The sequence below is a fragment of the Microtus pennsylvanicus genome, chromosome 10, assembly GCF_037038515.1.
Source record: "Microtus pennsylvanicus isolate mMicPen1 chromosome 10, mMicPen1.hap1, whole genome shotgun sequence".
NCBI classification, from domain to species: domain Eukaryota; kingdom Metazoa; phylum Chordata; class Mammalia; order Rodentia; family Cricetidae; genus Microtus; species Microtus pennsylvanicus.
The window spans coordinates 106,630,326-106,657,558 of NC_134588.1; the positions used below are offsets into that span (position 1 = coordinate 106,630,326).

The 27,233-nt window shown below is 41.8% G+C and overlaps 1 protein-coding gene across 1 annotated transcript in view; it reads left to right on the forward strand.

The window, feature by feature from the left end:
• The window catches only part of Ush2a (usherin), a 663,496-nt gene that overhangs the window by 133,577 nt on the left and 502,686 nt on the right, over positions 1–27,233 (forward strand). Inside the window, 7 exon segments of the mRNA XM_075987373.1 lie at positions 2,220–2,333; positions 2,336–2,402; positions 18,490–18,653; positions 22,003–22,042; positions 22,044–22,163; positions 22,683–22,771; positions 23,874–24,004. Of these exon segments, the coding sequence (XP_075843488.1) occupies positions 2,220–2,333; positions 2,336–2,402; positions 18,490–18,653; positions 22,003–22,042; positions 22,044–22,163; positions 22,683–22,771; positions 23,874–24,004 (725 nt within the window).

Consider the following 27,233-nt stretch of genomic DNA (forward strand, 5'->3'; position numbering starts at 1 on the left):
CAGTTTTGGGCCTCCACGCTAAGAGCATAGCTAGGACCTCGGACAAGGAAAACAGAGGAATTTTGTGACCTTAGATGATGGCTTCTGGTTAACTAGATCCTCAAGTACGTGTGACACTTCGCAAGTTATCCTTGGTTTTCCCAGTAGAACAGACGACATGGGAAGGGCTGGCTTTGTCTGCCGGCTTGTCCTCTTCCCGGAGACTAATACATCCCAAAACTTCATGACCATAACATTTAAGTTTCAGCTTCCACAACTTTATTTGACACATGGTTTCTGTGATGCCTCTCCATGTTGCCGCAGTTGAATTCCTGGTAGCATTTTGTATGTGCTTGTGCGTGTGTCTCGGTAGATATTTGCACGTGAGCATACACATGTATGTACATCACACTATACCAAAACTGTTATGTTTCACATGTTTGCTCCACCACTCAAATGTCTAAAGCCTTTCTGACTTTGTCGTTATTGTCGTCCATTTTTCTGGGCCCAGAAGACTTTAAAGAACACCGATGTGGTTGTGAGACCCACATGTTTTTCCTTTGTTTTTGACATAAGGAAAAGATGTGGATTATGGAATAAAACTAAAATGTTAAGCTGAGTGTGTGTGTGTGTGTGTGTGTCCATGTATATTTTCTGAGTGTAGTACTTGTGGAACTCATTGACTCCTTGTATCCATTTTTATACCCTCATCACCTTTAGTGAAGGCCTACTGTGGTTAGTAGAGGGAATGACGACTTATGTAGATGAGGTTCTGGCCATGATGAAGGTGACAGTCTGATGAAAATTAGATTAATTATATGGTTCTGGGCACTGGTGGGAATCAGCGGGATGCAATGAAGTTGTCAGAGGCATGCCTGAATTGGCCTAGAGAAATTTGTTCATGGCTTCAAGGCGGTGGGTAGAAACTGTTGCCACGGACAGAGCAACCCCTTCACAAAAAGGCCTTCAAGGGTCAAGAAGAGAAAATAGCATCTCTGAGATGCTCCTGTTGGGAGCTGACGCTAAAGAGGTAGGCGAAGCTTGACCACAGGGTGGGAAGTCATGGTACAAATTTGGTTTAGTCTTGATATTTCTCTTGAAGGAAATAACCCTTAAACTAGTTTGAAATAGAGGAAAGAGACATTAAAAATCTCCTTTCAGGAAGGTTGTTCAAGCTGCACTATGAGGAGATTGACAGGAAGGTCTGGGCTTGCCAGTGGGTAAAAGGACTTCTGGAGTTGGGCAGGCTGTGTGAAGCTGGCTTGTGTTCATTCATTAGTTCAGCATTTGAGGGGAGTTTGTCAGCCTTTTTAAGCTTTGCTTTTCTAAACTACATAGAGGACATAACAACATCTAAATGAACTCATGTGTGCGAACATCCTTCGATAACACTGGTTCCTGCCGCAGCTGCGGGAAAGCTGGTGGCAGCCTCCACAGGGAGCTGGGGAGGGCACAGCTGAAGATGTAAAATCCTTGGGAGACACTGGCAGTAGTTCTTGGTGATTAACAAGCTATAGATCATGTGTGAGGTAGACAGTTTAAGGGTTGAGAATTTTAACAATATTCGGTATGATTAACTATGTTTGAATCTCAAACAGAAACCATTTTGTATGAGTAAATAGTATTTACTTTTGCTATGAAATCTTTGTTAAATTAAATTTTTTAACTGGAAGTCCTGCATTTTATCTGGCTTTCTTCCCAAATATCTCTCTAGTACATAGGGTACTTCATGCCTACTTGCTATTTGGGCTTGAGTAGAAGAGGGCCAGTTTGTAGTTGAAAGTTCATTCAAACACGCTTAAATTATTTTTAATTGTGAATTAATTAATTTTAAATGTGCATAAATGTTTTGCCTGCATGTATGCATATACATCATGCAGGTGCCTGGTGCCCAGGGAAGCCAGAAGAGGGTTTCAGATCTGCTGGACCTGTCTAAGACAGTTGTGAGTTACTTGTAAGTGCTTGGCACTGAATCCAGGCTTTCTATAGAAGTAGCAAGCATCCTTAATTAGCCACTGAGCAACATCCTTAGCTCCCCATACTAAATTTTCATGTAGATGACTTGGTGGTTGTTTTTAGTAGTTTATGTTTAATATACGCATTAAGAAGAGTTTTAACCACGATTACAGTAAGACCCAGGAGTCCCTTGAGAGTCTTTGGGTTTTGAAAGATATTGAAACACTATCCATTTTAGAGAAGACTGAACCAAAAGTGAAAACAATTTTTTTTCTTATTTCTAGGATTTTGCATTTCTCCTGGCCATGCCACTGGCTGCCTGACATGCTTATACCACACAGTTGGAACAGTGAGCCCTGTCTGCAACAGTGTCGCTGGCCAGTGCCCTTGCCGTGACCCTCAGCCACCGGGAAGACATACTACCAGGGTCAAGACCCTTACTTTGGATTTGATCCTGAGACTAGAAGGTAAGTCTTTATATCTATGAATAGCAAAACATCGATTTTATTTTTAGTTTTCCTTATCAACAAGAACTTTGGCAGTTTTTTAACAATAACTTCCATAAAAATGTTCTGTTGGTAAGTATATTTTTGATTCCTTGACATCTTACCTACTAATCATAGTAGTTACCACTCCATTCTGTCCTTCTGAATTCCCTTGGTACTTTTAGTATTCCCACAAACTCTTCTCAATGACCGAGAGACATCTGCATTGTCTTGTTTCCACTGTGTGTGTGTGCGTGTGCGTGTGTGCGTGTGTGTGTGTGTATGTGTGTGTGTGTGTTCCTGCAGGTGAAAGCTAGAGTCAGCCTTGGCTATTGCTCTAAGGAGCTGGCCTTTATAGTAAAAAATCTCCAACTGGCTGGAACTTGCCTGTTAGTCTAGGATGTTCTAGGAACCTACTGGAACTGGAACTGTGTGTCACCATGCCTGTCTTTTGTGGGGGGCGGGTTCTGATTCTCAAATTCAAGCCCTGATGTTTGCACAGCAAACACTTAATCCTGGGACTCTCTCCCCTGCCCCAGCATTTTTTTAAATGAAAGACACTATTCTCTTCAGTCTATCATAATCTTCACCCTAGAATGGTCAAGGCTGCTTCTGGTGGAAAAAATCCTGCTCTTTTTCTTTCCCTATTTATACGTATCACACCGTCTACCCCAGCTTATTCCAGGTCTCAGACCTGCCTAGAGAGAATGCTGTGTCATTTGTCACTCTGCAGGATGTCTGGCTAACTCCGGATTGGAGTGTCTGGGTCAGAAGGTAGACTGAAGTGTTGGCATCAACTGTGGAGGAGTAGGAGGAGACAAGCAAGACCGTAGAGCCTGCAGTATTAGAAGACACTGAGGTCACTTAAAACATTGAATTCCTCCACAACTGCCTCCTAGAGCATTCACTAACTTTGAAAGTCACCCATTCTCCTGGCTGGCAATTAGTAAAAGGGAAAAGCTCTTGGCATTTTCAAGCATAACCATATAACTGGCATTTTCCTAAAATACCCATCAACTACTATCTTGGACTGTGTGATGCATTTTCCATCAGGGTTCTGACCAGAGCACTGGAACGTGAGGCAATCTTGGCAAAAACTCTGGACCCAGAATCTGATATTCCTGTGTGAGGTGCAGTTCAGGAGTTGTTCTATATTATATAAAGTGTGTCCATAACCTTCATTTTAGGAGATGATAGTCTAACTTCTCCTAAGCCCTCTAGGAACACATCAAAAGAGAATAAATACTGGGGATGTAGCTCAGTGATAGAGCACTTGCTGAAAGTGCATAAGACCTGGAATAGAATCATCAGTACAGAGAGTGGAGTGGAGGAGGAAATACAGAGAATAAGAAAATTAGTACCATAAAAATTAACACAAAGTGGTCATTCAAATAGGGAGAAATAATAATTTTGTTCAGCAGTGACCTTTGCCTTATGTGACAAGCCCCTGATGCCCTCATAAGAAATAAAATTCTATTTGTCCTCTGACAAAAAAAAAAACCCACATTGAATCTAGTGTTATTAGTGGTCGGTGTAAGGTTGGAGTGTAGAAGACACAAGGAAGAAAAGCTCTAGACAAGTATAGATTTAAAGGAATATGATTCATAACAAATTTTATACAAATTTAGTTGGATATTTCTGCATATCAACTGATTCTTCTGATATTGACTCAGAGAAAGAGCAACCTTGATAAAAGTACACATTTTTCTCCGACAAGAGCGCATTTCCCCTCCACCCACATTGCTTTCCTACTCGTTTGTCTAAGTTTCTTTCACGGAGCACTTGGAGTGTTTCTGTAGTTGGCATCTGAGGCTTGACTGACCTTGGTGCCTTTGAGAGATGGAAGGTGGAACATTTAGCAGTTAGGGCCCCCCATGGGAGGTCGTCATTCCAGTGGGGGGATGTCCTTGAGGGAGATGGTGGAACCTCAGGCCCTACATCTTTGTTTTTTTCATTTCCTATATGTGAGGTAAGTGTTTTGTTCCCTCACACTCCGTTGCCATGGTGTATCAGGCTGATGTCACCCCACAGCGTGATGTGCCACCACGGGCACCATAGGCGATGGAAAGTCACCTTTGAAGCCTGAGCTCGGCTAAACGGTCTTTGCCTGTAATTGTCTGGGGCGCTTGCTATGGTGGTGAGAAGCAAATGCACAGACAGTGCATTTCTCTCTGTTCATCTCGAGTGCCATCAATATTCTAAATATTAAAATTTGCACACCTGCTGAAGTTCTTCCGTGTCTAGTCTTGGCCCTCTCTATGTCGCAGATCGTCCTGATCCCAGAAATGCTGTGCTGTGGATGGATGACATTGTTCCCACTCTGCCATCCCAGAATCCCCACTTAAACTACTTGTACTTCCTGCTCACTCATTTAATATTATTTCCTTCTTGGGTCTCTGAGAGAGTGGAAGACAAGATAGTTATAGTTTTCCTCGTTTATCAGAGTCAGAAAAGAAATTCACTGAGGAAATATAAAGTGTATAAGGTCGAGAGACATACAGAGATAATTTGGGGTTGGTGAAGAAAGGGAGAATAAGAAGTGAACTAACTACAACACTCTGGACTCACCAAGATAAATGGATAATGGAGTAATTTCCTTGGATTTGTCAAATGTAAATGTTGATGTACTTATTGCATATATATATTGTATATAGTTATTGTACTTATTGTTTTTCTTATATTAGTTATATCCTAATTTTTAAACAAAAAAGGGGGAAATGTAGTGATATTTTATTTGTGATCTAACCAATAAAGCTTGCCTAAAGATCAGAGTGTGGAGCTAGCCAGACTAGTTAGCCATAGAGGCCAGGCAGTGGTGGCACACACCTTTAATCCCAGCACTTGAGAGACAGAGGCAGATGGATCTCTGTGAGTTCAAGGCTACCCCGGGATACATGAGACTAAATAAGTCTAAAAGAGACACAGAGCCAATTGGTGGTGTCTCACGCCTTTAATCTCAACACTAGGAGGATGGAGATGGGAGGTGATATAGCTGGGCAGAAAGAGAAGGCAGGAACTCGGGGTTCATTCTGAGGTTTCATAGAGACTGCATTATATCTGAAGACTGGGAGAGACAGGATATCCATTTGGTCTGAGAGTTTTGTTGAGATGAGAGCTAGTGGCTGGCTGCTCTACTTCTCTGACTATTTAGCTCTCACACTCTTAATATTTGACTCCAGATTTTTATTAATAAGACCTATTAGAATTCACACTACTCTTAACCTGTGCTTAGGTGTCATTTAATTTTTGTGCTGGTATCCTTGTCCACTCCTACATTGAACAACTATTCCCATCATGGGACAAAGTCAATTTTGTTCGCTGTTAAGCTCTCTCCCTTCCATAGGGCTGTCGTTCAGGCTTAGAGATTGTCCTCTTGCTGCTGCCCTGGGCTGGATGGATGGAGGGTGAGCTTGTGCTGGCTGGACCGGCAGCCTTGCATCTCGCTTGTACTTCTCACAAGCCTGATCTCCTGCGCTGCAGATGGTAGCTTCAGCTTCCTGATCTGCTACTTGAAGATTCTCCAGCTCTCCACTCTGCAGATGAAATGGCAGCGTAAACAGATGATTCCAGATTGTGGCTCCCCCTCCAATCTGTCTGCCTTTCTATACATTCTTAATTTTTGTTTAGTCATAGAGAAAAACAACATTTTTAATGGCCTATTTTGAGTGTGATCCCTTCCGGAGTTTTGTTTTTGTTCCTTTCTTACCTTCTTGTCTTCATCCCCCGTCCTTCCTTCTGAACTTCATTATATTTTGGCTCTAGCTTGGCCACTGCCTCTTCACTGGATAAAACTGCACATAGAGATGCCGTCGTCTCCTCACTGCTGGCTCCGTCCCGCGGCTTCACCCTGCTCTATAGGGTTTGAGCATTATCGTTTGATTTCTCACTCTTCTGCTTGTTTATGCTTAAGAATATTTTTCTTGCTTCTTCCTATTCATGTCTTCCCATCCATTTCTCAGCCCCCATACTTTGTGCATACAGTAGTCAAACCCACATAATCCAGACAGCCAAGAGCAAACAGTCTTTTTTTTTTTTTGTAGTATAAGGGTGTAACATAAGGTTTTCTGTGTGTTAAGCATGTGCCCTACCACTGAGTGACATTCATGGTCCCCTAAATGACTCTTGGAATTCTCATCTCTATCAAAGACAATGTATATAACAAAATAGACTAGCTAAACAAATGTTAAAGAAAGATAACTAGAGAAGAGGGTTGCCCCGGAGGGGACGACAGAAAGGTCTGTGATGTCTTACACATGAGTCACATTAGCAGGATCTAGGGGACCTGTTGAAGGGGAACATGGAGACTGGTGCACTGATGCGTACTTTCAGCTGAGCAAATCTGAATGGGCACAGCAATCTGGCCAACATTAGCTAGACCACGTGAAGTATTCCTCTGCGATCTGACATGAGCTTGGGGGTCTGATTAAGATGAGAAAGAAGAGAAATGGAGTGAGCTCTGTGAAGGGCAGCCTCCACAAGCCTGAAAAGTCCCAGATGGAGGAGTCGGACAAGATTCTGCAGGCTACAGAGAGAAAAAGAAAGTTGTTGGAATAGAGGCAACGCTGAGACACTTGGAACTATTAGGAAGAAAGATACTCTGGAAGGATAGAGCTCATAGCAGGAAGCCAGAAAGTGTTCCCCCAAATGCAAGGTCAACTCTGAGCACAAGGGAGACCAAAGGCAGCATCCTGACAGGATGGCTCTGAACACAGGGGAGGTCAGAGAATGTAGCCTGCTGTGGGCTGGGCCAAGCTAGTGAGTACCAGCACCTTGTGAGACTGACTGTGTGTGAGAAAAGAGGTAAGTACCAGATGAGAGGGAAACCAGAGAAGCCTTGCTTGAGGAATCCCTGTCATTATCATGTCTGAACTAGAAGAAGAGATCTGAGAAAAAAATATGTTTTTTGGACTTTTTTTATGCCTAATTTGAAACTTGGCCTGATATACAGCACTAGAAATTCTATTTCTAGTGTTATACAATTTTAAAAACTGAAACTCCAGGGTGTTGTATTGTCTCTGGATGATAACAGGACCCGTAGATGGTTGAAGATGAGATATTGGATGGGATATATGTATGCGCCAGGACATGGGATGCTTCCATCAAAAACAAGGGCTGACTCCCATTTGCTGTTTGTGACTCATCTTTTTTCAATGTGTCTTTGATTTAATTGTCATTATTAGTCAAAATCTCTTTCTTTGGTGTCCAAGACCCTCTTTCTCCTATCAGCTCTGTTTTGCTGCTTTCTCCTATGTACCATGCCTTTCCATTGACTCAGCTCTGTCCTTGACATCAGCCACTACCTTACTTACCATTGACTCTTATTGAGAACATGGTCACCTCTTTTGGTCTGTGCCCTGTACATCAATTGTTTGATCTTAACACTAGTATGTGGCATGCCCTCATCCTCTTGACTAAAGGGATAAACAGCTTCGTGTGTCTCTCTCCAAATAAATGGTGCTTTAGTGGGATTCAAAGCCTTTCGGTAAGGACATGATAGGACCTAATCCATATGCTAACACTGGACAGAACTGTTGAAGCTTCTCTACAAAGAATAGAAAAACTAAGAGGCTCTCAGTCCTGACTCACCATGGAAGAACGCCTGCTGGGCAAGCATTAGGATGTGTGCTCCAACCTCCAGAAGCCATGCAGAAAGCCAGGTGCATTCATATGCACACATGCAATGCTGGAAGAGAGGGACCAGAGAGTCACTGGAGCTTGATGGCATCAGTGTAGCTTCAAGTTTTGTCAGAGCCTCTGTCTCAAGTGAAGAGGTTAGTGACGAATAGCGAAAGATAGCAGATATCCCCACTGAGACATCTGTCCACACATGTACACATAGGCTCACACACAAAGATATGCCACACACGTACACTGTGGGAACACTTATACAAAAAAATAGCTTTGTTTTAAAAAAGGAAGAATCGGGATAAAGCTTCCCATCCTCCGTCTGCGTGTTTTGGAATCAGCCACGTGGAAAGTCTGTGATGAGAGCTGGCCTTCCCGTTGCACTGATGAATCCTGCCGTCTCTTTCCCTTTGACATGGATAGTCACTAGAGGAGAGCCATTCCCTCACACAAGGTCACAGAGGAAAAGTACTTCAAACTGAGACATGAGAATTGCCCCAGTCTGTGTTTGCTCATTGGGGAGAGGGGAACAAATGGACTCGCTCCCTTTTATGATTCCTATTTCTTTTCTGAATGATAGTCTTCGTGGATGTCTCTGCTGACTTCTGCTCGCCACCATATAACACCAACATTATCTTTTTCTAAACGGAAGAGTGGACTGACGAATTTATGGGGGTTTCACACGGCATATGATAATTTTATCATGCAGCTAGGGTGGTGTGTGCCTCTAAACCTATCACTTGGGAGACAGAAGCAGGAGAGTCAAGGATGATTAAAATTCAGGCCGACATTTCCTACATAGCGAGGTCAAGGCCAGCCTGGACTACAGGAGATCCGATCTCAGAGAAACTAAAAGAGATCATTTTATTTCTCAAAAAGTTCGTTTATAATCTAGATATAAGTAGATATACGGTGTGGGAAAAATGTGTCTTGATATTTAAAAACAAAAAGACAGAGGATCCTTTTGTGACACTTGTGTACTGTGGTAGATGCTTGCTGCTTTAAATGCGTCCATTCCCAGTGTCTCCAGTGAACTGTTCTACTGGGAAGCAGTGGGGTTGTAGAAACGCACAATGTTTCCTAAAGTACTGTGATTTCTTCATCAGGTATCTCTGGCATCCTGAGGGACTCTTCCTCACCCCTCCCTTCTTCATGCCTCTTTATTGAGAAGAGCAATGCCTGCTGGGGTTGTCGTAGTTTGACTTACTTTCAATACTGTCTAAAAACAATTTCAAAGGACAAAATAAATGAAATAGCATAAACACTGACCCTAAACTGTTGCAAGGACAACAGAACACCACCAGTCATTGACAGTTTCCTGTGACCAACCTGGAAAAGCCTTTGCATGTTTCCAAGCCCATGTTTCATTCTTCAATGTGTGCTGATCAGTGAAACATGGTTGTGTTCCTCCAAAGGCTGGCCCTGGTGAAAACATTACTTCATTTACCTCTGACACAGGCAGCAAGCATGGTTTAACGAGCCCTAAAAATAAGAAAGCAAAAAAATTGCCCAGGGTTAAAAAAAAATCAATAAAGCAAAAATGTATATCACATTTGTCTAACTCTAAAACAATGAAAAAGGAAAAATAGCACATGAGCTTCCTGATGTCATCCATACGTTGACCTGTGAGTGATACTTCTATCCTAAGTGAAGAAGGCATGTCCAGTTCCTCTGGTACTCTCTCCCATTTTCTATGTAACATACACATGTCACAACCCACAACATTTCCTCTTCAATGTTCAAAGCCATCTAGGGTCACTAGTTCAGTTTACCTTGTTTTAAGCCTCAAGGAACTGGGCATATCCAGCCTTGCACATACTATAATGTAATTGTCTATCCTCAGGTGGTAGAAATCAGGGCTTGAGGCTGGTCAGCTATCTGAAAGCTTAGACTTTAAGAACATATCATCAGATTTTCCTACCTTGGGATTACTTAGGCTTTACTGCAGAAACTCTTCATGTGAACACAATGTCATAGATTTGGTCTGGCAATCTGTGTGCATGCCCATCTCCAGTGGGTCTCCATGGGTCTTCATGGGTCTCCATGGGTCTTCATGGGTCTCCAGTGGGTCACCGTGGGTCTCCAGTGGGTCTCTAGTGGGTCACCTTGGGTCTCCATGGGTCTCCAGTGGGTCACCGTGGGTCTCCATGGGTCTCCAGTTTTACTTCTTCACATGTTTTTAATAGGCTCAGGCTACTCCGTGACTTTGTTAGGCAGTTGGCTGTTGTCTGAGATTCCCATCCTCCCAGATTAGCCTGGGCTGGATCACAAGATGGCAGCAGTTTCAGGAAAAAGAGAGAACAGAGACTTGAGGCTTGTGTTGAACACTGCTATATCTGCCTGATTGTGTTTTTTAATGAAAGTCACAAAACCACACCACAGTCAGAAGTGAGAAAAAAGACTCTTCCTTTAGTGGACAGCAGGACTAAGACAAAGGGATCTGCTTAGAAGGAAAAGTAGATAGTCATTTCTGAAATACCTTATGGCCCCTGTTTTCTTATCCTCCCTTAATATAGACTGTGGAAGGTTCTTCACGGAATGCCAGCTTTTATAGGTTATTAATAGCACTGTGTCCTCGATGTGACAAACTGGGAATGGTACAGAGCTGAGCATCAGGACACATAGGTTCCCGCTCTTCTTTGCAACCAGACCAGGTATATTAACTTGCTCCTGGAAATAATAAATTACTGTAAATTCAGTGTCTTAAAACAACAAGGATTTATTATCGTATAATTCTGGAGGTCAGAGGTCCTAAATTAGTTTCAGTGGACTAAAATCACAGTGCCAACAGGCCACCTGTGTTTCTTCTGAAAACACTAGGGTAAAATCCATTGTCTTGATCTTCTATAGTCTACCTACATTCTTTAATGGCTGAGGAGAAGTAGTGTTGGTTGTGGGGGGAGCATTCATATTCTTGTGTGTGACGTGGGGTTAAAGGAAGAGATTGACACTGGGTGGTTTCCTCACTTTCTTTCCACCTCATATTTTGAGACGAAATCTTTCATTGAACCTGGAAATTACCAACTAGGCTTGACCAGCTTGCCAGATAACTTCAAGGCTCCTTGGCTCTCTGACTTTCTGGCGCTGGGCTTATGAGCCCAGTTGCCATAACCAACTGTTCCATGGGTCGTAGGATCAAGCAAAGGTCCTCATGCTTATCCAGCAGCACTCTACCAATGGAGTCATTTCCCAGCTTACCCACACCCAGCCCCTGATTTTGAACAGGGTTTCCCACTAGAACTTTCTGTTCAGGCTAGACTGGCTGGCCAGTAAAACCCCACGCATCTGTTTCCATATCTCCAGTGCTGTGCTGTGCTGCTTTTGTTTTTCCCTCTTTTGGTTAGAATGTGTCTTCTGGGGATTGAACACAGGCTCTCTTGCTTGCTCGCAAGGCAAGCTCTTGACTAAGAGATTTCCAATTTCCTCATTCCTTGAGCTGTGTGACTTCCAGTTCCTCCCTTTGCCCACAGAAGCAGCAGAGTAGCACTGTCTGCCTTCTCTGAGCTTCATTTCTCACCTCGCATTCTTTTCTTCTTGTCTCACCCACACCACCCTGCCTTCATCGTATAAAGACCTATGTGATCACACGGATAATCTAGGGTCAGAACATCATCTCAAGATCTCTAACCATATCTGCAGAGCGCATTTTACCAAGTAAGGAAATGTATTTCAAATTCTACCCATTAGGATTTATACATTGTCAGGTGCCATATTTCAATCTGTGCTAAAAAGTCAGCATTCTGGAACTTGAGTATTAAATGTAACCTGATTCCTATTTTTAATTGGGGAACAATAATGCTCATTTTTTGGACATCATTTCTTAGCTACTTTCTGAGGACAAGAGTACAGAGCATGGTGTTTCACAGAACCTGAAATGTTTGTTGTTTTGCCCTCGGTAGGTAAAGACTACAAACCTGTAACGAGACAGACTGTCACACTCTATCCCGCTGAACTTATTAGTATTATAACTTTAAGGGCCTGGGAAGAACTTTAAGAGAAATGAAGATTTTCTTCCTCAATGCCCTCTCTTTCAGAATACCTGGTAAGTGGTCCCTTACCTTCTGCTTGAAAATATAGAATTTCAAAGATCCCCTGTCTCATGCAGGAGCAATGAGCTGCTGTAATTGTGAGTCCAAAGTGTGGTCTTCACGTTGAAAAACATGTTTCATTCCTGGGGCTTTCTGTCTGCTTCTTCCATCTGCTTCTGTAGCCTCAGAGAATAGGTGTAATCTCTCTTCTGCTTGAAAGCTCTCTGTATCCCAAGGACCTGAGTGGTGATGTGGAGTGTCAGCAAAGGAGGAGTCACTGGCTTCCGGTCCAGAACATGTTTACTGAGCTTAGCTCTCCTGTGGATGGTGGGAAGGCTTCCTCTCTGGGATCATTGTTGGTAGCATAGCCTGTTTGATGAGTTCCTGATTTCCAGCCTGGAGAAGTTTTCTGAATCTGGTTGTTGAATTGTTCACTTCTTCAGGGTGAGATGCCAACGCTCCCACTTGCCCTTCACTAACCCATGAAAACATGGCCTTGCACTCATGTTGACTCGGCGGCCTCCCCTCTACCCTCACACCATAAATCTACCTCCCGCCCCAGGAGAGCGCAGATGCTCTTGGAGTCTGTGGCTAACAAAGGAGAACCAAGAAGCTTGCACATGAGACAGCATGAAGGCCAGATCTACGCAGAGGGAAAAGTGTTAGCCTAGGGAAAGCCATGCTGCTACAGAGGGCATTCCAGCCCCCAGTGCATCCTGCACTGGAAGTTAGGAGAGGGCTCGGTTTCTCAGAAATATGACTGAGGACAGTCCTGACAGGGAAGCTACTTTCCCCTCAGAGGTCACCCAGTCCTGCCAAACTAGTGATGCCCCAAAATGATAAAGGGTCTTTACATCTAGCATTCCCTCTTTGGTCTGTTTCCGGTGTCCTACCCCAAGACTGTAGCTCTCCTGGTGTTACATACAGTAAACCTTCAATCACTCACCAGAGTGTACGCATCTGACTGTGTATGGCCATGCACCAGTGTGTATTGAACCCTGACTATGTGTGACCACACAATAGTGTGTATTGAACCCTGACTGTGTATGGTCATGCACCGTTGTGTATTGAACCCTGACTGTGTGACCACACAGTAGTGTGTATTGAACCCTGACTGTGTATGGCCATGCACCGTTGTGTATTGAACCCTGACTGTGTGACCACACAGTAGTGTGTATTGAACCCTGACTGTGTATGGCCATGCACCGGTGTGTATTGAACCCTGACTGTGTATGGCCATGCACCGGTGTGTATTGAACCCTGACTGTGTATGGCCATGCACCGGTGTGTATTGAACCCTGACTGTGTATGGCCATGCACCGGTGTGTATTGAACCCTGACTGTGTATGGCCATGCACCGGTGTGTACTGAACCCTGACTATGTGTGACCATGCAGCAGTGCGTCTTGCATCCTGACTTTGCTGGGCCTGGTGATGAAATAGTCTTACCCCAGCTCCTTAAAATTGGCCTTGTGGTCTGATTTTTTTTTCCCTCATTGGTTAGCCCTGTTAAAACGCCTCAGTGATATAAATTCTCTTCCTCCCTGCTCTGTATTAAATAATGTCCATTCTCTGTTAGAAAATTATAAACCCAGGAATGCCTGAGTCCTCATTCCTTCTTTTTCAAATTTTCACTCGCATTTCACTAATCCCATTTACCAAAAAACAAAACATTAAATCTAACCCCCTCACTTACTCATTTACCAATACCCTGCCTCTGCCGTGTCTTCTCCTTACCTTCCCAGCTTAGTGGATCACTACTGCCCATGTTGGTTCACTTTCCAAACATTCTGGTTGCAAGGCTGGGAGATAGCTCAGTGGTTGAGAGAATTGCTCTGTATTCAACTTAGTTTTCTTCTGCTACAAGAAACACCACAACCAAAAGCAACTTTGGATAAGGGATGTTCTCAATTATGTTTCTTCTTCCCAAATGATAGAAGCTTGTGTCAAGTGGTCCAAAACCAACAACAACAACAAAACCCCAGTGAAGCCAACAATGACACTGTGCCAGCATCCAGACCCAGGTTCTAATCCCCCTGCACTTGAAGAAAAGGCTGAAAATGACAGCATAAACTCTAATTGTTGTAACACTGGGGGCAGAGACAGGTAGATCCTGAGAGCTTCCTGGCCAGCCAGCCAAGAAGAAATGACAAGCTTCTGCTTCAGCAGGAAACTCTGTTTCACAGGATTAAAATACCAGAGAGTGGTATCATGAATCGATAGAGTCCCCCAAATTCGCATGCACATATATGGACTTACCCAGTCTTAAATGTTTACATTCACGCCCCATTTCTCTGTCTCCGCTTCTCTCTCTCTCATACACACACATGCGTGCACACACACACACACACACACACACACACACACACTACATAGTCTACAGATATCAAATGTACCTGCATTCTGACGGTGACCTGTTATATGAGATGTGGGGCTTTTCACCGGAGGCACCCTGTCAGCACGGAAAGTATAACATTTTGGATCATTTCAGTCATTTTCAGCATGGTGGTGGTCAGCTGCTTCTCTCCCCAGGCACTGCCAAGGGTAGTTGTTCATCCTGCATGGCACCAGAAACTCTGCATGCGTTGTTACTGGCAGCTTTCACCGGGCTTTTGTCCTTCACAGTCGTCCGTGTGTTTCTCGAGGACAGGAGCATAACATTCGTCTCCTGGATTCCCAACCAGGACCTGAACTGGGCCCAGTGAGCGACACTTATGTCAGCCTTTATTTAAGTCCCTTTCATGTACACATGAGCTGGGGTCCCAGAAGAAGGGGTGACCTGTCCCCTGCATCCCTGCAGATGAACTTCCCAGCAGTATCATGACTGCAGAAGCACGCTGTCTTCATTATGAGTTAGGTTTCTTCTGTAATAATAATTAGGGTGACTTTTGCGCTGTTTGAATAACTGAAAGGAACTCCCAGGAAAGCCCAGGATGGGAGATTTGTCATTTAAGAGACAGAAGCCAATTAGCCCCTCAGTGTACCTGGCAAATACTGATTTGCAGAGTGGGGGAGCGGCAGCAGTAAGCTGGCCAGGATGAGCAGAGCCTCCCTCCTGTTGGGTTTATCATAATGAACTGGTCAATAAACATCACAAATTGTTTATCTATATAAATCTTGACAGATTACTCTCTATGAAATCCATTTAGCAACTGAGGTTTTCCCATAAGGATGAAAAATGAAGATTTTAAACAGATTGTGGGACCAGCTCGGGCTGTGCCAGGAGAGTTTGAGCAATAAAGGTTTCTTTATATTAATATTACGAAAACCATTTATCCTGGCAAAATCAATATCACAATTCATCTTAGTTTGTTGCCTCTCTTCTAAGCCTGAGATGTCTTCTCCTTTATTGTGTCTAATTTTGTTTTAATAAATGTGAATTATATTTCATTTGGCTGGTACTCTAAGGAGGGGCATCTGAAAAACCACTCTCGAACTTGTGGCTAACGTGCTAAGGAGTCTTCAAATGTTTGAAATTGTATTTGAGTGGCTGAGAAATTTATAGGAATCATTTCATTTAAGCCTTAATTACAGTATTATCCCCTGTGTCCCTTGGACTGGTTGCAAACTGTAATATTCTAGAAAATCCGCTCTGATGAACTTCACTTAAGGAAAAATTCTCTCTAACTGAAACTAAGCAATTATAATAAGTCGGATATGTTCGATACAACAGCGGCTGGGAGAAGAGACAATAAAACCAGAAATGGACGCATTTAATTACTCAAAACATTGCTTGCTTTCCTAAGAAGTGATTTATATGTTCCATTTGGATTCAGAACTTAATATCCCACGGATATTGACATAGCTGACTTGGAGCTGTGTGGATAGCAGCCGGCTGCAAGAAAATAGAGCCTCAGCAAGGGATGGAATTAGGTCCCGCACTGCAAGCCATTACTCTAAATGCGCTGTGTGTAAAGTAAGTGTGGTTGACTCAGGAGTGAATGACAATAAGAGCTGAAATGCTCAAGAGGCACTTACTCATGAGTGGGGTGTGTGTGTGTGTGTGCATAGAGAGAGAGGGGGAGGAAGTTAGAGAAGAGAGAGGAGAGAGAGAGAAAGGACTGCCTCTTACTGCTCAGTCTTACTAGTGTTATGTTAAAAGCCTACACACAATATACTGTAAATGATAGTACATAATGAAATTAAGAACAAATAAGCCATTTCATTGCTTCTTAATTCTATTTTAATTCTAATGCATAATTTTCCTCATCTCTAGTATTTTGTCTGAAAAAGAAACCATCTGCTGGGGATGAAGTTCTAGTGCAGTGTGTCCAGCTAAAGAGCATCAGGGTTGTTTGTGGGGGAGTTCTTTCATCAGGACCAGAAAAAGAAACCATCTGCTGGGGATGAAGTTCTAGTGCAGTGTGTCCAGCTAAAGAGCATCAGGGTTGTTTGTGGGGGGGTTCTTTCATCAGGACCAGAAAAAGAAACCATCTGCTGGGGATGAAGTTCTAGTATAGTGTGTCCAGCTAAAGAGCATCAGGGTTGTTTGTGGGGGGGGGGGGTTCTTTCATCAGGACCAGAAAAAGGGCGACCATGCTGCTATCGCTTTCAGCAGAAACCCTGATTTTTTTTTTATTCCCAACGGCAGATTCGTCCATCACACAAATTTTCAGCTTATTTTGCAGCTTTAGCTTTTATCGGCCTCTTTAAGGGTGTTGAATTATTACCCAAGAGATCACACTGTAAAATTTGCAGTAGGGTGAAGTCACGATGCCATCAGTTTACCTATAGTTTAAATAGAGAATTCTATTTAGTGTTGTTTCGATCTGCATGGAAAGTCCCTGCTTAAATATTCTCAGTGGGCATTAAAAAAATGTTTCTAATGTTTATAGTGCCCAGACTGCTTAGTCTAATGAAATGCCCTGAGGAGAATATGCATGAGAATAATTTACCCCGAGGATAAAGATTTCCCTCTCTTCCATGCAAGTTGGTATTGCTAATATTACAGATGACTTTCGGTCAGAGAGCTTATGGAGCTTGTATCTTGTGGTGGTAATGCTCATTATCCTGTAGCATTGCTACCTTGGTAGTGATCAGGGTAGCTGTATTGTCTCCAGTCTTCTCTTGATGAGAGCCAGTGACTGCGAATTGCTATACTGACAAAATCTGGAGCCTCCTGGAGGGGTGCCTAAGGTGATCATGTACTTGACCAAGGTGGGAAAACCTGCCCACTGAGTGACACCATTTCCTGTGTGGGATCCTGAATGCACAGTGGAGAAAAGGAGGCAGGCAGCAGCGAGCATCAGCTTTCTGGAAGTGACTGTGCTATGATCTCCTGCTTCCTGCTCCTCCACCCTGACTTCCCATCCATGACGGAGTGTCCCCTCCAACTGCAGGCCAGATTCAACCCCTTCCTTTTTTAAGTAGCCATTGTCAGAATGCTTTATCTTAGAAACAAAAAACAATGAAGCTAATGAAGCTAATACAGTGCAAAAAATTCAAATATAAGTCATATTAAGCGTCAACAAAAATTAGAATCTGCCTGATTGTCAACAAAATTTAGTCTTTATAGAATGAAATATAGAATTTGAACAATTTTAGGGAGAGCAGTGACTTATTTTTCATATATATGTTGTGACTGGATATTTAAATAAAAATAAATTTGAATTACCTACTTTAACCATTTAGCTGGTGATAGAACTTCTATTGTAAGCAAACACGTTTTTCATTTTATTACACGGTTGGTATTGTGGATAATTGTGGCAATGCACCATGGCATGTAAAAGCTTTTCTGGGAGTTACTGAGACAAAGCCTCAATGTAGGCCAGGCTGGTAATAAACTTACCCTGCAACTGGGAACTCCTGATTGTCCTCCCTCTGACTCCCACATTCTGAGACTACTGTACCACCATGTATGGTTAGAGCGTAATGTGTGTGTGTGTGTGTGTGTGTGTGTGTGTGTGTGTGTATGTGTGTATGTATGTCTGACTGTCTGCTTGTGTTTGTGTATTGTTGACACCTTCCAAGTTTACTCTCTACCTTACTTCCTGAGATCAGTCTCTGGGTTCACTGATTCTTCTAGACTGCCTGGGCTGCAAGCTCCAGGACCTTTCTGTCTCTATCGCTGAATGTTGAGTAGCAGGCGCTCGCTGCACAGCTGGTCTTCACATGGATACTGATGGTCCCAGCTCAGGCTCACTCCCATGCTTGCTCAGCAAGTGCTTTACCAACCGAGCCACCTCCCTGGAATCCATTAACTGAAAGGACTCTTTGCACGGACTTAGGCACCAGCAGCATTTTGATGAAGCCCTGTTCTCTCTTGCTCTAGTTTGTGTTTGTTTGTGCAGTTCAAGCATCCTTTCAGGTCGTTGGCAAAAGCAAGCTGTATTCAACCACACTGTCACTGATAGGTATGACAGACACTCTGAATTATTAATTAGAGCACTCTTGATGATTTATTTGTCTTGTTTTCAGGGGCCAGCCTTGTCATTGTCACCGGGCAGGAGCCTTGAACCAAACTTGTGATGTGGTCACAGGCCAGTGTTTCTACAACCAGCGTGTTGCCGGCCCGAAGTGTGACACTCGTGTTCCTGGTGCAAGCCACTTGGGTGCCAACCGTCTACTGGGCTGCAGCAAAAGTAAGTCCATTCTAGCCCCATGCTGGCTCGTGAAACACTAGGACCTGGGAGGAGGGTCTCGGTGCTTTCTTCCATTTAAAACTCATTTAAGCAGTCTTAGGCACAGTCTGGAAAATTAAACTAAAGAAAATCACACTGAAAGAAATCTGTATGTCTTTCCTTGGTTAGCTAGTTGAAATTTCTGGAATGCTGACACGGGTAGTAAAACACTGACAAGTGTCTGGTGGAATAAAATCACCTGCAAAGGAAACAATTTCCAGTTTCCCCCAGATGAGATTTTTTTTTCCAGAACATGGACGTTTACTGCTAAAATCATGATGTTGATATTTAAACAAAAACAGTTTATCTCCCTAGCTCACAAATGTATTTCCGTGTAATTTACTATAACAAATAGAAGATTTGTTATTTATTACAAGTTTCATGTACTATGCTTCAAGTTTTATGAACACTATTCTAATGTTGTTTATTAATATTCTAATTTTATAGTTATTATTTTCACACTATACTGTAATTGATATTCTGTTCTCACTACTTTCTACTTTACATATATTAGCCATGAGTCTGCATCTCACATTTATAATTTTAATTAATTTACCCTAATATGGCATCTTAGTTTTTTTCTGACTTTGTACCACTCTATAATGCCCGGAGTTGACTGCTGAAGGTCACCTGCAGTCCTTCGATTTATAGCTATGGATGGGGTTCCTGTGTTTACTCTAAAACTGTGTGTCCACACTTTCCCAGAATTCCTAACAGAAGGCTCCTGGACATGTGATAAAGTGCCCTCTGCAGCAGAATGCACTGTGCATATTCTCGTGGAACTTGCTCTGTCATGAGCCAGCATAACAGGAAAGTCAGTCACTGCATCCTGATGTCATAGCTAGTCACCCACTCTGGAAAACAGCGTATCTGGAAGCCCACTGTCTACATTTGAGGAAGGTGGTGATGGAGAGAGAAGGAGAAAGAAAGAGGGAAGACAGGAAGAGGGAGAGAGTAGGCAATAACGGGATTTACAACTTGTTTTCTATATTACTAGCAGCCATTCAGAACAACAAAGTTCACAAGAATGTGGAGTGACGGACATTGGTATGCTCTCTGTTACTGAAACTGTGAGCTGCTTCTGGCTGTTGTTTGTCTGTGTACAACAGGTGTTGAAAAGGTTTTCCTGGATTCCCAAAGTGGCTGGTGGTGTCCCTCCACGGGATTATCTCCATGATTTTATTTCCTCTTTCCTGGAAATGTACTGATGATAGATTTCCAATATCATCTGTGGGTAGCGGGGAGAGGAACAGCAAGTTCCCAGTGGGACCCTGGGATATAACTTTCAAATAGCAGAGGATAGCACAGAATGAAAGTACTGATGGCTGCTCTGATTTCTTGCTTCTCTGCTGGCCAAACCACCTATTTCCCTTCACTTAATTTCATCCTTCCCTAACTCAGAGAGACAGAAGGAAATTGGGGATTAACTGGTTGTTTTTATATTCCTTCCTAGTGAATCGTAGCTTGTTCTAAACATCTATGTATGAACTTCAACAAAACTATATACACTCAAGTGCATATACTCATGTTTTAGCCATTCCTAGCTCACTTGCATTTAAGAATATTAACCTGAAAACAAAACCAAGAGAATGTTTTATTCATAACTGTCTGAAAACAGTACATTTAGTAATTCTGTGAACAGAAGAGATATGAAACTATCGTGATGAGGTGAGCAGGCCTGCTTTTCGTCCTACCTGGCTTCCGCATGGCTAGCTTTATACCTGAAATAACAACACACAAATTGTATTCATTTAAACACTGTCTGGCCCATTAGCTCTAGCCTCTTCTTGGCTAACTCTCACATCTTGATTAACCCATTTCTAATAATTCGTGTAGTACCACGAGGTGGTGGCTTAAGGGGAAGATTCTAACCTACGTCCATCTCGGGCCAGAGCTTCATGGCGTCTGCCTGACTCTGCTTTCTTCCTCCCAGAATTCTGTTCTATATACTCCACCCACCTACGGGCTGGCCTATCAAAAAGCCAAGGCAGTTTCTTTATTAACCAATGAAAGTAACACATAGACAGATGACCCTTCTACATCATGAGACCAATATAATGTTAACTGCAAGAGTTTTACTGTTACTATACCCTGGGCTGCTACACCTTTTTGAAGTAAAGTTCTTTCAAGTTCTTTCATCAGTCTCTCTGGGTTACATATATTTTAAATGCAATTAAGTCTTTTATCTTGAGACCTGAAAGATTCACCAAATGGCTTCAGACATTTTGCATAAAATATCTGTACCTATTTGTATCTATTTTAATAGTTTCAGTTCTTTGCATGTTTTTATAAAAATGTCTCTTGGTGGAAGGATTGTGGATTTAAAAGCCAGCCACATAACTGTGTGGACATGTGACATCTCATTCAGTGGAAAGCTTACTAGGTCACCTCTCTCACACTGGGTTTAGCTTGAACCTTTGATGGTGTTTTCTTGGATTTCTTTTTCTCTCTATCTCTTCTGTGTATTCTGGGGAAATAACAAAGCTCACAATCAAAAGTTGGGAAGATTCCTCTAGAAGACAGGAATATTTGTGGTATCAAAAGATAAGAGTTTCCAGAGTCAATTTTTAGATTTTCCTACAATCGGAACAGTGCCCCTATCTGCAAGAAAAGCAGTCTAAATTTCAGAATGCTCTTCTAGTCACATGTGAATTTACATTTTAATTAACAATGTTTAGAGGGTTTTTTTTTTTTTTTTTTTGAGACAAGGTCTCTGAAATAGCTCTGGCTGTCCTGGAACTTGATTTGTAAGCAAGGCTGGCCTTGAACTCACCACAATGTTTAGATTGTTGGCACTCATATGTATTTATGTCAGCAAACAGTCCTTGGACTTAATTATGTCCTTTAAAGTAAAATAAGACCTTGTACTTAGTGCTTAAGTAATTACTGCTTACGTAGTGGAATGAAACACTCTTCAGCATCCAAGAGGTGTACCCTTTACATATCAAGTTTCAAGGGAATTCGTGTCAATTTTTAAATTCGGTAGAAAAAATAAGTGTTATATGTCTTTAAGATATTTTTTTAAAAACTACGGTGAAGAAAATGCTTGACTACCCTGTGGTTTCCCCCCAACCCTATTTATGTCAGCTGCTCTGATCTACACACATGTCTTATGCTTGTGGATAAAATGCTTTGTCTTAGAGAAATGGTGATGCATACATTTTGTTTATTAATGTCTTGGTAAACCACATGACTTCTTGATAAACTGACCCTGAGTCAGAAGGACCTCTTTGCTGGGTACCTTACTTCAGTTTCCTAGTGTGTTTATCGATTGCTTTTGCTAATATATGCTCTCTCCATTGCAATTTAGCTCAGTTCCAGCTACCTTTACCCAGAGCACTGGTTCAAAGTTTGTACTCTATCAATCTCCTGGAGTCCATCTGTTTTTCCCACTGCCCACCAGCTGGCTTACACTCTGCTCAGGGATTGTTCTGAAATCTATACAACCAAAGAGCAACTTCCATACCATGAGTTCTAGGATTTGGTAATGGAAAGATGTGGTATTCTAAGAATTGATATAAGTTAAACTCTCTGACGCTGAAGAAAAATGTCATAGTCCCCTCTGTGAGCAAAGAGCATCTCATGCAGAGAGAATTATAAATCTCACTAGGAATAAAAAAACCACAATGAAAATAAGATGTATAGTGTTTGGTAAGATGATTATTGAATTTCCCGAGAGGAAAGCAGTGACTCCATCCATCATGATTGGTATATCAAAACTGGAACACTAATGGACTTCAGGATGTTTGTCCTGGTAACAGGAATAGCCTTTTGCACATAGTAAATTGTTAAAATATATGAAATGTCTTTCCTTCATATCGTGTATTATTGAACTATCATACCATAGAAATTTTATCACAAAAACATCTATAAATGAACACAAAAATTCCATGTCCATTCCTATATGGTTTGTAATATAAAAATGCTAGAAATGATTCAGATATCCAACAGCCTTACAGGATGGTAACTGTAAGACATACTCAATCCTAGTACTGCTAAATACATTCCAGGCTATGAAAAAGTGTTTCTCACAAACCAATGGAGGAAAGCTATTATATTCTGGTTGAAGAAATTAGAAGGTATAAAAGCATATGGATTGTTATAGTTTTAGTTTTCAAAGGCTGAGAGTGTGACATCAAGTGGACTACAGTTTTCTCTGTATTTAAATATTGCAGAATGTTGTCAAGAGTTTCAATTCTAGTCTTTCCAAGGTTCTAAAAGACAGGGTCTCTTGAGACCCAGGCTAGCATTTAAGGGCTGGAATTATAAGCATATATGACTGTATGTATGTATGTATGTATGATTGTGTATTTGAATTCAGAGGTAGTGTAGATTCTGAAATCTGAATCATGATACTTACTAATAGCGATTCATATCATATAACTTCATATAGATGCTGCCTTGTTCACACAGGTGTGGCATAGCATCACAGGCTTAAATTGAAAGACAGAGGATAGGAACACAAGATAGAAGTCTGGTTTGTGTCCAGTAAATTGTTAATAAATGAGCTTGTTGATGCCAAACTTTTGGGAAACTAACATCTTTTATTTTTTTTAAAAAAGTACTCAGATGACTTAAATATGTCATCCTTAAAGATACACTGAAGGGTTTTTTTTTTTGCTTGTTGATGGACTTATATCTCTGCTTCTAGTCCTGTTTAACTACAAATTCTTTTAGAAGACCACTTTAGGATATCTTAGAAGGTGGAATCCACTGAAGCTACCTTTCATTCTCTTTATCCCTCCTTTTCTTTAAAGTGTTGTATTTTTTATCATATTGTGTGTGCGTGCATACCGTAGCACATACGCAGAGGTTGGTGCACAGCTTTTGGAGAGTCAACTCTCTCTTCCCACAGTTGTCAGCCTTGCTCAACAAGCACTTTTCCCTGCAGAATCATCTCACATGCCCTCCAAACTTATGGAACATGAATAACAAGCTTTAAAACGCGTGTAAATTGAACTTAAAAGAGTGACATTCCATAACCTGTTTTAACAGGGATGGAAGACAGCCAGGTTTAATACACCGGCTGACCTCAAGCTCCTGAATAGACGACAGATACTTCTTATCTATTATATCAGCAGATTGAATTCCAAATGTGATCTAATCATGTCTGCCTTGCATCTACTTTTTATTGTGTCCTTTACTTTCTCGTCATGCTAAATATCCCTTCCCTGTTTCTAGTCTTCTGTGAAGTTAATGGAAATTCTGAACTTCACGATGCAGGTTGGGATGGGAAGCAAACATCTGTCCACATCTGCCATGTTGGCAAAGCATCCAAAAACCTGCTACTAAATGTCTATTTTCTTCCAAAAGTCAGTGGGATCCAGGTGTTCTGAAACTTAAACTTTCGTGACAGAGGAAGGAGAGAGTTATAAAAATATTGCAAATGGTTTCTGAGCTGACAGGACTACTGGTTGAATTATCTCTGAAGATGCAACCAGACTGGCTCCATTTTCCAAGCAGCCTTGAATTTAATTTGAACTCATCAGTGATCCATTCAACCCATGTTTCTCACAGTAGCATATTGTGGTCCTACTTGATAAAATGATACAGAGGAATACAGCACCAGGGCTTTCTGTACAATTGTACTAACATAGAATCCAAACAATGGTTTCGTGGGTAATAAATATTCATTCACTCATTCGCTAATCAGACATCTGTAATCCTATCAAATAAGGTATTATTTCCTGAAACATTATTTTTCATTAAAAATGCCACATCTGGCATTTGTCGACAACCATCATAATTAATGATGTGAAAGTTATCTGCATGACGGCATTTAAACAGTGGCAACAATGGGTGAGCGTGGTCAGAACTTCCCAGTCTTCTAATAATACCCGGTGTTTATGGCTCCAGCTTCAGTGCCTGGGTAGCATGAATAACATGGAGAGGAAACACTGTTTCTATTCAGCCGAATGAACACAAATCTGCGGGTTAAATGAAGGCAGTTGGAATTGTAGGCGGAGAATCACTGAACTTTTCAAAGAAAATTAATAGTGTTGTCTTCCAAGCAAGTTTGATCATGGAGTCGAGACTATTATAGAAGTCCTCATTAGTACAGAAACTTCCCCTAGCTAGCTTGGAGTCCTGAGGGATTCTTGGAGAGCGTTTTCTTACCATCATCATACATCTCTATATTAACATCTTTAAAGCTTTGGAATGACTTTTCTTCGGTAATAACACACTGTGTTAGTTAACATTAAAACCAACCACTAGACACACTTATTATGTGGGATAATTTGAAAGTTTCTGCACAAAGGCAGTAACTGCGCTACAGCATATTCAGTGTTCTCCTAAATAACATGTAACTGACAGACATTTCACATGCTGTGAGGAGTAGAAGAGCATGTGGTTGCGTTAGCCCTTTGGTTTTTGATTTTATTTTTTATTTATTTAGGTTTCCATTTTTTTGAGATAGAGGGGAGAGAGTGTGTGGCGTTTTATGATGTGTGCATACATATGTTTAAATACATATTTTATGGGTATGGATGTATGTGCGTGTACATTATTATATCAAGGCCTAGTATAAACTCACTTGGTCTCTCGGGCAAACCTAGACCTTACCAATATGTCCATCACTACCCAGCTTACTCTGGAATAGCTGGCTCAGCCTTAAGAAGCTAGCATTACAGGCAAGCTGCCACACCCTGGCATTTATATGAGTACTGGGGATCTGAATTCTAGCCCTCATGCTTGGTCAACGAGAACTTAACCACTGAGCTATCTCCATAGTCTTCAGGTTAGCATTTCAGACTTCTACCTACTCGGCGCTTTGCAGAGACTCCCCTCCCACCTTTCCAAAGCTCTCCTACATCATCAGTGTGAAGAACAGTTATCAGAGGCGAACAACACCCTTTATTTAGTGTTTCATATTTAAGATGCTCTCGGTAAGTTTTGGATATACACACATATATTCATAGTTTTGTCTTCCAAATAAATTACATATATATATATATATATATATATATATATATATATATATATATATATATTGTATGTTATATATTGATTTTGGAAACAAGAGAATAGCAGACATACTAGAGATGGAATCTAAAACTGAAAGCCATCCTCCTTCCTGATGAAATACATATTCAACTCTAGGAACTGGGTAAGAGATTGAGCATGAAGCTCAGGGATACCATGTTTGCCAAATATGCTTAGGGTCCTAGGTTTGAGCCACAGCAGAACAAAATAAAAATAAACCTAGCTGTGGGATTAGAGAGGGAGTTCAGTGCTTGAGAGCATGGAATGCATTTGCAGACGACCTGCGTTTGGTTCCCAGGACCTGTGCTGATAGATCACAGCCACCTACAACTGCTGCTCCAGTGCATCTGACGCCCTTGGACTTCCACAAGCAACTACGTTCATGTGCACCTACCTAGACACATGCAAAGACACGTACAAGTACACACACAGTCACCTATAATGCCTGTCCCAGTGCATCTGACACCTTTGGACTTCCACAGGCAACTACGTTCATGTGCACCTACTTAGACACATGCACATACATATACAAATACACATAAATAAAAATGAAGAGGAATTAACAGTTATAATCCTACTACTGATCCAGGTGTATCAGTGATCGTTGCTGCATTATTCATAGTGACCGTGATATGGAATCACCATAGATAACCATTGAACAAAACACAGTTAAGGAAAATTAATGCTTTTTTCGTTGTGAAATATTATTTATCCATCAGGAGGAATAAATTTTTTCTTCACAATCTAGAGGAAGATAGATGGAAATCATCATAGCGAGTGGAATAAGCCTGATTAGATACACGATCATTACACGCATTTCTCTCAGATGCTGGATGAAGGCATTTTGTAAAAGATATGGAGATAGGAGTAAAGTGCAATGGAGAAGAAAAAAACAGGGCTAGAATGAGGAGGTGTGGACATAAGAGAGGAGCGTCATCAAAGTGGAGTATATCTATGGATGAAAGTATCACAAGAAAACCCATTAACACATGCTGATAAAAAAGTCAGAGGGGGGAACATGTCCATCCTCTTCAGGGACTCAGAGAAGAAAACAGAGAAGTCAGTAGGGAGCTGTGACCTCATGACAAAGTCTTTGTTCTCAATTTGCTCTCCCTGTAAACCATTTCTCCTGCAGGATGATTGCTGGGATAAGTTGGGGGTCCTTAAATAAGTCTTTCCATAGCAAACTGCACGGTGGTTCTTTCTTACTGAACAATACTGCTCTTAAACATTCTCAGCCTTGGAGATAAGATCATGTATTTGTATCTTGAAACTACAATGATATGGCAAGTACTTGATACAGGGTTGGTCTCCCTATGAGCCCTGGGGTGAGTCTCCTCCTTGGTTACCACAAGAAGCAGGTCCTTGGGAAGTTTTGTCGTCACAGAGACTTCTCAGCTTCGTCCATTCAGGGGCTATGGCAGCACCTTACCAAGGAAGTCTGGGTCTCGGCCCTAGAGGCCTCATCTGAATAGGGGTGATGTCGTTTCTCTGTCTGTCTCATTCTTTACTTTTGTGGAGGATACTACTTGATCAGCAGAGCACATGGGATATTCA